Source organism: Trifolium pratense, linkage group LG4 (assembly GCF_020283565.1).
Source record: "Trifolium pratense cultivar HEN17-A07 linkage group LG4, ARS_RC_1.1, whole genome shotgun sequence".
In the NCBI taxonomy this organism is placed as follows: Eukaryota; Viridiplantae; Streptophyta; class Magnoliopsida; order Fabales; family Fabaceae; genus Trifolium; species Trifolium pratense.
In genome coordinates, this window is record NC_060062.1 from 37,448,163 (window position 1) to 37,459,238 (window position 11,076).

Consider the following 11,076-nt stretch of genomic DNA (forward strand, 5'->3'; position numbering starts at 1 on the left):
CGTCAACTGAGAGTGTCCAAAACGCCGTTTTCTCTGTTGTTGGCGGAGTAGACATTTCCAATACAAAATCAGCTAGTCTTTGTGACTTAATGGCCCCTCTAGGCGAGAAGGTGATGTCAAATTCTGATAATTCAACGGACCACGCTACCATCCTCCCTGCCAAGTCTGGCTTTCGGAGGACGTTCTTGATGGGGTAATCTGTTCTAACAACTACCTGGTGGCTTTGAAAGTACTGCCTTAATTTTCTGACTGTGACAACTACCGCGAGAGATAACCTCTCTATTCTTTGATACCTTGTTTCTGCTCCCCTCAGGGTTCTACTTACGAAGTATATAGGTTTTTCTTCGCCCTCTATTTCCTGAACTAGAGCTGTACTCATGGCTCTATCCGAAACTGCGAGATATAGGTAAAGGGTGTTACCTGGTAATGGGCGTGTCAAGATGGGTGGTGATGCTAGGAACTCCTTTAGTTGTCTGAAGGCTTCTTCACATTCTGGTGTCCAGGAGAATCTCTCATTTTTTCTAAGGGATGCGAAGAAGTGGAAACCCTTTTCGCCCGCGCATGATAGAAATCTGGATAGTGCCGCTATTCTGCCTGTCAAGGTTTGGACTTCTTTCACGGATGTAGGGCTCCTCATGTCTATGATGGCTTGGCATTTTTCGGGGTTAGCCTCTATTCCTCTGCTGGTGAGCATAAACCCTAAGAATTTTCCGGCTTGTACTCCAAAGGAACACTTCGTTGGGTTTAGTCTCATGTTGTACTTTCTTACTGATCCCATGATGTCCAACAGATCATCATCATGGCGACTTCCCTCGGAAGTTTTTACTACCATGTCGTCGATATATACCTCTAAATTCTTCCCTATTTGCTCAGCAAAAACCCTGTCCATCAACCTTTGGTATGTTGCTCCCGCATTCTTCAATCCAAAAGGCATGACGTTGTAAAAATAGTTGCAGGTATTCGACATAAAGGCTGTATGGCAGGCGTCGGAGGGGTTCATCTTTATTTGATTGTATCCGGAGTAGGCGTCCATAAAACTCAGCATCTTGCACCCCGAGGCGCCATCAATTAACCTGTCTATGTTGGGTAGGGGATATGGATCTTTGGGACACGCCTTGTTTAAGTCTGTGAAGTCCACGCACATTCTCCACTTCCCGTTGGCCTTTTTCACCATGACGACGTTTGCCAACCATGAGGGGTATTTTATTTCTTCGATGAATCCCGCTTCCTTTAGTTTCTCTACTTCTTCTGCTATAGCGACTCGTCTTTCTTCTCCCACCTTCCTTTTTCTTTGGGAAACTGGTTTTGTGCTGGGTGATATTGAAAGTTTATGTGTTATCACCCCTTCGTCTATCCCTGGCATATCTGAAGGCTTCCATGCGAATAGATCAGCGTTATCCTTCAAGATTTTGATGATTCGTCTCCTCTCTTCGCTGGGAAATGCTGTTCCCAAGCTGGTTGTCTGGTGTGGGTCATCGCCAATTTGAACCTGCTCCAGGTCTTCTATAGGACTTACCCTTCGATCTTGAAATTCCTCCCTCGGATCCATATCTGCGCTCTCTATGATGTTTATGCCGCCTGGAATTGCGGCTTGTTTTCTTTCGAATTTTCCGCTTGCACTGGAAGTTCGGTGTCGTATCTTTAAGCTGGACTCATAGCATTTCTTGGCGAGAATCTGATCGCCCCTTACTGTTCCTACTCCCCCATTCTCAAGGGGGTATTTTATTGCTAGGTATAGAGTGGACATGGCCGCCCCTAATGTGTTAAAGGCGGGCCTTCCTATAATAATATTATAGGAGGTAAAAGGAGTTTTAACTACCAGGTATCGCACCTTGATAGTTTTGGCGTTGCTGCCTTCTCCAAACGTGGTAAGAAGAGAGGCATAGCCCATTACATCCACTTGTTCGCCAGAGAACCCAACCAGGGTTCCGGAGTATGGCTGCAGTTGCTCTTCTGCCAATTGCATGGCCTTGAAAGCTTCCCAGTACATAATGTCCGCTGAACTCCCTGAGTCTATCAATACCCTTTTTACGTCACAGTTCAAAATTTGGACTTGTATCACTAATGGATCATCGTCATGAGGTGCTACCTCCATACCATCCTTTGCAGTGAACGCCAAATCTGGTACGTCTAATGGCTGGGGTTGACTTACGAGGTATATTTCCGAGATGGCTCGGCGTACATACCTTTTCCTTGCTGAGCTTGATTCGCCCCCGCCTGAGAATCCTCCCGCTATTGTATTCACGGAGATTCTCCCCTTGGGAGGCACTCTATTTGGCCCAGGAGGGTCTCGTGGCTCCTGTCGGGGGACTTTTGGCACGACAACCCGCCCTTGGGCGGCGTCGTCAATGAATTTGCGAAGGTGTCCGCTTTTTATCAGCTCTTCGATTAAATCTCTTAAGCGGAAGCATTTTTCTGTGGAGTGACCTCTACACCTGTGATATGCGCACCAGGCGTTATCGTCCAGCCCCATGGGGATGTTACTGGTTCTCCTTGGGGGGAGGTTTGCCAAACCAGTGGCCAGAATCTCATTTAAGACGTAAACCTTTGAGGCGTTTAATGGCGTGAGGTCTTCATTGGCGGGATGATTCCTGAATTCTCTTCTGGGCGGTTGGCGGTAGGGCTTCCCATGATGCCTCTGCCATGGGTCTCCTTGGTGGCCACCCGATTTTGGTCGTGGGTGTTCGGGCGCTCTAGTGGCACGGCCCACGTATTCCTTCTCCTTAACGTCTCTTTGCCTTTTCTCGGCGTTACTTTCTTCGCCCTTTATATAACACTCCGCCCTCTTGTTCACCTCTTGCATTGACGAGGCTGGCTTTTGGGCTAAGGATTCATTGAAATGTCCCGCTCTTAGCCCATTGTGGAAGGCTGCCACGAACATCTCCTGATTTGGATTTGAGACTTTGATGGTGGCTTCGCTAAATCTGGCGAGGAAGTTACGCAATGACTCGCCATGGTTTTGGCGGATGGAGAAAAGACTGGTTGATGTGACTTTCACGTGTTTCGATCCAGCGAACTGGTGAATAAATTTTTTATGAAAGTCAGCATAACTCTCAATTGAGTTTCTTGGAAGGTTCATGTACCAACGCAGGGCGACATCCTTGAAGGTGCCGGCTAGTAATTTACACTTTAGATGTTCCGGAGCATTGATTATGGCGGTTTGTGTCCCAATTGCCATCAGGTGCTCCCTTGGATCCGTCTTTCCGTCGAAGGTAGGAAGGTGAGGAACCTTGATTGTTTCCACCACTTGGGCATCCCACAAGTGTTGTGCTAAGGGTTGTACGTCCATGACGCCCTCTCCCTCCTCCTCCTCCAAAATCAATTTCGCTTTCTCTTTCTCATTAGTTCTTTCGGCTTCGATGGCCGCAATCTGAGTTTGTAAGCGCCGTATCTCTACGACGGCGGCTTGCAGGGTGTTAACGCTAGAGCTATCGTTGTTTCCATGCTCTCCAGCCATGTGAAGATGTTTGATTTCTTGTCTAGTTGCTGTGATAGGCTGGGATCAAATGATTTTACCGCAGCCCCACGGTGGGCGCCAAAATGTTCTAGTAAAAAACAAGGGGGTTTGTATTATTGATCAAATGGTGTGATTACACTCAGTTCAATCCCAACAACCCTGGGAGTTTAATAAGTCAGAATTCCATCTTTTTACAAATGAGAGTATGGAGCTATTTATAGAGCTTCTAGTCTTCTTCTCCAAGCAAGGGTTCCTAAAAATCCGGTCCTTAGCATCTTCTTCGGTGGTATAGCGTGAAAATAGGGATGAGAACCTTGGTCTCCAAGCTATGGCAGTTGCGAGAAGTTTATTTCTTCCTTCTTAAGTTAGCGGTTGATACAAGGAAGGAGAAGATATTTTCAGTAACACAGAATCCACCCTTTTTGGCGTTGCCTTAGAGTTGCGGGTCACGCCTTAGCTTCTAATCGCCTATTGGGTATTTTAGGGTTTACTTGATTTGGGCTTATCATCCTTTTTACTCTAATTGGGCTTACTGGATATTTTCTTAAGCCCATTGCCCAGTCCACCACGTATTGAGACTTATTTTCTTATTGGATTGAGTTTGGCTTAATTTGGAACAAAGTTTTCAATGTATTATACTAATTTAAATGAAAATATATTTTTTTGTTGAAACATAACAAAGTTTCCAACCGTGTTAAAGGTATTGGTCAAATTCTTAAATATCACGAAAACAAACTACGTATTTGGACCGGAGTTCGCACAAAATGAATTGAATGTCTTCCACTTCCACATGTACTAGATGCCTGTGATGATGATACATTCATTCATGGACGCATCTTTAACTAAGACGTAGCTTCTTTTGTAAAAAAAATAAAAATACTAAGACTTAGCTTTTTGTCAAAAAAATAACTAATCACGTAGCGTTTAACTTAAAGTCAAACAAAATATTATTACCATGCATGCGTGCATAACTGCTCATAAAATTTACTACTATGTTATATTGAAATTGTCTAAGTACATTTTCTTTCTAAAATTAAGTGTTATTTGTATTTTGCAACTTAATCAATAATGACCATAATAAGTCCAGTCCCAAAAAACAACTTAACCATAATTATGATTAAAAAAACTCATCCATATTTTATTCTAATTTCTTTTATGGTAAAATTATGATATTCTAATTTTACTATCAAATTACTATTATTTATCTACGCTATTTTCAATTTTTTGTTGTCATGTAGCTTGATGGCTAAAATTTTTACCTTAAAGTGAATAAGTGAGATGTCCGGAATTCGAACTTCCGCTTCTAAAAAAGTATATGACATTATTTTTATAAATGATACCTTAAAGTGAGCAAGTCTCTCTCTCTCTCTCTCTCTCTCTCTCTCTCTCTATATATATATATATATATATATATATATACACACACAAAAAAGAAAAAATATAAGATTATTAGCGAAATTTGTTCCCCGTCAAATTTTTAAAATATTATATAATATGATATTATATCTTTTAGTCTCTTTATTTTATTTTTGTGAACTTGAATTTTTTTTAAAGGACGTAATGAATGAGTGAGATATAAAAGTCGATCAAAATTTTCTTCAAATGATAAAGATTTTGGCTTCTAATAATAAGGAAGAATACAAAAGTAATAATGGAAAATGCCCCTTAAAATGCAAAATGCATTTCCTCAATATCTAAAAATAAAGTTTACGTGTATTTGCTAGGAAGAGACAAAGTGAAATTAGAGAAGCTAGAGATTGATAATGAAAAGTTTTGTTTACTTATTGATAAAGCTCCTGATGTAATCTACAAGAGAACAAGTGACTCTAGTTGTTTAGATATATGTCAATGAGTATTTTTTGGATACCATACATGTGCAAAATACCATGTCGTATTATTAAGCAAGGGATTTGATAGAGCTATTAATATGAGTGCAAATTAAACTCTTTACAAAATTTTGATTTTTCAAGAATGTATTATACATATTAGCGGGTTAGGAAGGCGCATTCTGCGTCTGCCTGTGTCGAACTTATGTTCATAAAAAAAAGATACACCTTATTTTATGATGAGTTTGTTAATAAAAGATTTTTGCTGCTAAAAAATAGTGTACCTTATGTTATGTAAATTAAGGGTATTGTCGGTATTATGAAAAGTCCACACCAAAACTCATTGTATCCTCTTTATATCAAGTACAAGTATAGACATGTATAGATATATAATAAAAAAAATCAAAGGTATTGTTGGTATTATGAAAAGTCCACACCAAATCTCATGTATACTCTTTATATATAGTATAGATATATACTAAAAAAAATCAAGAGTATTGTTGGTATTATGAAAAGTTCACACCAAAACTCATGTATCCTCTTTATATCAAGTACAAGTATAGATATATACTAAAAAAATCAAGGGTATTGTTGGTATTATGAAAAGTCCACACCAAATCTCATGTATACTCTTTATATATAGTATAGATATATACTAAAAAAAATCAAGAGTATTGTTGGTATTATGAAAAGTTCACACAAAAACTCATATATATATATATATATATATTAAAAAAAATCAATAATATTATTGGTATTATAAAAAGTCCACATCAAAACTCATGTATCCTCTTTATATATAATATAGATTATGCGCATTACATTACTCATCAATCAATTCCACACCCTTTTTAGATGACGTTCATATTTTTTTTTTTTCAAACTGTTTATATAATTGTGAATGTTATATGTTCTTCTTATAAGTACAATAAGTTACGTATAAAATTGAAAATTTTCATTTTTAAACAAACTATATGTTGTGCATTTTAAAATTTATATTTTGTTTACTAAATTATATCCCCAAAAATTGAGTTTTAGCATCGAGATGCATGCTAGGAGCATTCCCGTGTGACCTACCAATTGTTCCATATCTGAATGGTAGATACTCATTGCTCTCGAACATTTTTTTTTTTGAGGTAGTTGCTCTCCAACATTTGCTTACAGATTATGAAAATAACTCCGTAGACCGTACTATGTTGAAAATTCATTAGGACATTTCTATTTGGAATCTTATATATCCAAAACTCATGAACATTCATTTCAAAGGGATATATACATTCCTAATGCGATCAATCATATACAACTATATATGGAAGCTCATTAATTCATATACCTAAATTTCTGCTTACCAAATATTACTGTTACAATTTTTAGATAAGATGGGGTGCGAGTCTCAATAATTTAACCAAGTTCTTATGTTTGATATGATCACTTGGTTATGGAACAATATTAAAACTCTTTCTTATAATCCATTTAGTCCTATAAAATTCGGGGAATTAATCTTATAGTTGAGCACAAAGGATATCTAATTTATGAAAAAAAATTACTATTACTACTATAGTACTCCCTCCAGCCTTAAATATAAGTAAAAGTTCCCTTTTTAGATTTATTGAATCATTGATGTATTTATACTATCTTTTAGTCCAAATACATTAATGATTCAATGAATTTAAAAATTGAACTTTTATTTATAGTGTATATATTTTGAAAGTTGTGCATCACTCTTTGAGGCTTGATTCTAGGACAAAGAGACCAATTTGCCATAAATTTAACTTTTTCTTTTAATAGCAAATGTAGTAATATGAAAATAACTTAATTAATATACAAATTTTTATTGAAATTTTTCTCTCAAAAGTTGTTATTCAACTTTTCAAAAATTAAATAGTTATATTTTCAATATAATAATTCTATTTTTAGATTTTTTATCATATGTCACTAGGGTATGCATCAGCAAGATCATTCTTTTAATTCCAAATATAGTGATATATTATAAATTGAATACAACTAGTACATGTAACTTTTTATTTTAAACAAAAGAGAAAGCAAAGGTAAGGGAACCAAAGATATTTCGGGCACCCCTTCAAGTTCACTTAACAAACATTCTAACTCCAATAACATGAATATAAAAACATGGGAGGACTAGGCCAATACCGAGATAGGAGCCGGAAAAAGAATATTGCCCCGTTAAAAACATTTCCCGTAAAACCTTAAGGCAAAAATCAGGATAACGAAAAAGAGTGCAGTGCTCCTAAAATTATAATTAGCAAAATCTATATTCAAACCATGATGCTAGTAGGGATAGTGCCCACCATTGAGAGTCTTGAATGTGTAAGCCAATATTAGCAATCCCATCATCACATTGATTTCCTTCACGATAAATGTGAGATATAAAAAAGTTGATCTTTTTGGTACGTTCCACACATCTATTTATGAGGTTCCACCGGATCATAGAGGAATTACTAAAAGCAAGAGTCATCATTAAAGAACCACAACAAATGCCAACCTTTGGTAAAGAAACACTTACATAGGCACAAGTCCAAATAATTATTTGTTAACCACATTCATAATATAACTAAAAAAAAGTTAAAGTTTTATTTTTCTTTTGATTTGTGTTCGCCTCTCTCTCTCTCTCTCTCTCTATATATATATATATATATATATATATATATATATATATATATATATGTTGTGCATAAATGTTTGTGTTCATGTAATAGACTTCCTTTTTCTTTAGTGTTGGTTTCATTTTTCCTTATATGCATAATAATAATAATAATAATAATAATAATAATAATAATAATAAATTCAAGAATCGAATTTGGATTCTTTTAAATAAAGGGACAAGTTTAATAAGGAAACACGAATGTATGTGTTTGCATATCTAAATATATATATATACATGATACATGCATTATGCATATATAATTTCTCATCGAAATGAATGATACATATGATATATATAATCGGATATACATCTTATTTTAAAGATTCAATCCTAAATTTCAAGTGAAAGAGGCTCTCAGTTATTCTGTCTAAATTTTGTGTCCTTGCTATATATCAATGTTTTCTCTTCAGAACTTTGGATTTATACTCCCTCTATCATGGAGGTCCTCTCCTCCGTCATCGAGGTCATTCCTTCCTCTTCTATGGAGCTCCTCCCCACTCCCTTTGGAGACTCTACTGTGAGAAGCGGCCTCCACCGTCAACTCCCCCACCACCACCTATATGTATGCCCCCATTGTCATGATGTGTCGGCATATCTGTATTTGTGTCGCCTATTATCAAAGGCTTCATGGATGATTTGTGGTTTGATCTATTTTGTGTTGGTTCGATTTATGTTTTAGAGTTTGTGTTTAAGTTTAGTTTGTATTAATTTTGTATCTCAATTGAGTTTTGGTGTTAGGAATCACATAGGGTGTGTAGTTGTCTATAGATGATTCTAACTTCAATATATTTGTCTTTTATCAGCTTATTTCTGTCCGGTGCGATAAAGTGATTAAACTAAAGAAATAATAATTTAAGGGACCAAAGTAAAATCCAAGATTAACTTAAGGGACTAAAAAAGTAATTTAATCATGATTTTTATACAATTTAGTCATAAAAAATGTTGGAGAATGCATTTTCAATATTATAACACTACCTGTTTATAATATCCTCTATTTTGTGAAATGGTAAGCTATTATTTGCCGTAAAAGAATAAAAATAATTCATATATATCATTGTTGGAGGAAAAAATATCTCTCCATTGCTGCACGTCTACAAAAGTAGTACAATTTATTTATTAATTTAATAAATTTAATATATTCTACAATCATATCCTCATCCTTCCTTGAATATTCTTTCTTTTTTGCTTAATAATAAGTAATTATATTATATATATTAATCTCATACAAAACACCAAGAAGTGTATATATATGTTAACAATTAAGATCAATATCCATATCCCTAGTCTTGCGAGACTCACAATTATTAGGTATAACAAACTTATTTGGAGAAGGCAAAGCAATGGTTAGATCAAGATTCAAAGATGATGTTTCTTTCTTTGTTAAAGAAACACTATTATTAATGTACTCATCATCACATGATTTGGATTTGATGAACGAGATTTTATTATTATTATTATTATTATTATTATTATTAATCTCTAATTTGTTAATGGACTTGTCACATGATGATGATGATGTGCCCGCAGCAAAAACATGAGGACTAGGAAAACCTTTGTGTAGCTTATGATTATTTGGATCAATTCCCATTTTGATTAGCTTTCTACGAATATGAGAATTCCAATAGTTCTTCACTTCATTATCTGTACGTCCAGGCAACCTTCCAGCTATGAGTGCCCACCTAATTAATATATATTGGTTACATGTACAACTATATAAGTTATATTTCATTACAAAAATGATAACGTAAATCACAAACATGTTCTTATAAAAAGAGTACCTAAGCATGGGTTTTGCCCTTTTCATGTAAACAAAAAAAAAAAAAAGTACCTAAGCGTGTATATACTAATTTAAATACAATAAAAAATATTTTTTTCATTTAAATATTTACATATATATAGTCAGTCTTTAAGTCGGATACTAATGAGTTTTCAAACAAATAAAAAAAACAATTTCAATAATTATATTAGAACTTCATTAATTTAGAAATAAATTGTTTAAATCTATAATCCGTGGCTAAAATAATGATTTATTTATTTATTTTGATTCATTGTCCCGTCCTTTTAAGCACTCGTTAATATTTTAATGACAAATAGATAAATAAACGTTTTTGTAACCAAAAAAAAGAAAGATAAATAAACGTTTGTAATGGAGAGTAGGGTACCGATTGCCAAGGAGGGCATGGAGTTTGATGATAAGGTCTTCTTCATCTTGAGCAAAAATTCCACGTTTGATGTCTGGTCGTAAATAGTTTAACCATCTTAGCCTACAACTTTTGCCACAACGATGCAACCCTGATCATGGTAATGATACACATATTAATCGATTTAATTACAATACTTTTTTTGTGCTTGGATACTATACGCATGCGGTGATTACACGATGCAACCTACTACAAAATTGTCGATCGAATTAATAGGAAAAAAATGTAATGTAATTTAAATTTTCTCTCTTTTAATCTAACGATTTTATTTTGCACCTAATTATGATTGTTGTATGATCTATATATATGGAATGTAAAGGAATGGTGAAATGAAGAAAATGATAAAAGTGCATTATATATGTATATAGCATGAGTTTATGATAAATATTGAATTCTAACCAGCAGCTTTAGGAATGGATCCCCAACATCCTTCACCATGAACTTGTATATAATCAATAAGCTTTTGATCTTCTTGCTTAGACCAAGCACCTTTGTTGATGTTTTCTTTGTCACAACAAGGTGTTCTCATTGTTAGATACTTTTTAGCTTAAAGCACACAAAAAGCTAAAAAATAAAATTATATTTGTATAGAGAAAGAGTACTTGTGAGTGGTTACCCTAACAAATGTGACAAGAAAAGTGTTAGCTATATATTGGAAAAGAAGGAAGATCTATATTAGTTGACTTGGACTGGTGGATTTAGTTTGTGTAGTTGGTGAAAATTTTGTTTCTAATTTTTTGTAACAATAGGAATATAGGATAAGGTGTTTGACTTTTTGTGTGTTATAAGCAATTCATCGCTTACCGTTAAGTAAATGTCATTTTCAAAAATGTGTTATAAATTATAATTGTAACTATGAATTAGAGATGATGGTTAATGAGTCGAATTCTATTTTTATTGATACAATACGGGAAATGGTCTAGCTAG

The 11,076-nt window shown here is 35.0% G+C and overlaps 2 protein-coding genes across 2 annotated transcripts; both read right to left on the bottom strand.

The window, feature by feature from the left end:
• Positions 1–1,350: 1,350 nt before the first annotated feature.
• LOC123922617 lies at positions 1,351–2,473 on the bottom strand. The gene is made up of 2 exons (XM_045975315.1): positions 1,517–2,473; positions 1,351–1,365 (listed from the first exon to the last, which is right to left on the bottom strand). Exons 1-2 carry the CDS (start codon positions 2,471–2,473, stop codon positions 1,351–1,353), a joined length of 972 nt encoding a protein of 323 aa, XP_045831271.1.
• A 6,662-nt stretch (positions 2,474–9,135) lies between these two features.
• LOC123923155 (myb-related protein 330-like) lies at positions 9,136–10,755 on the bottom strand. The gene is made up of 3 exons (XM_045975820.1): positions 10,549–10,755; positions 10,111–10,240; positions 9,136–9,627 (listed from the first exon to the last, which is right to left on the bottom strand). Exons 1-3 carry the CDS (start codon positions 10,676–10,678, stop codon positions 9,201–9,203), a joined length of 687 nt encoding a protein of 228 aa, XP_045831776.1. The 5' UTR covers positions 10,679–10,755; the 3' UTR covers positions 9,136–9,200.
• Between the last annotated feature and the right edge of the window lie 321 nt (positions 10,756–11,076).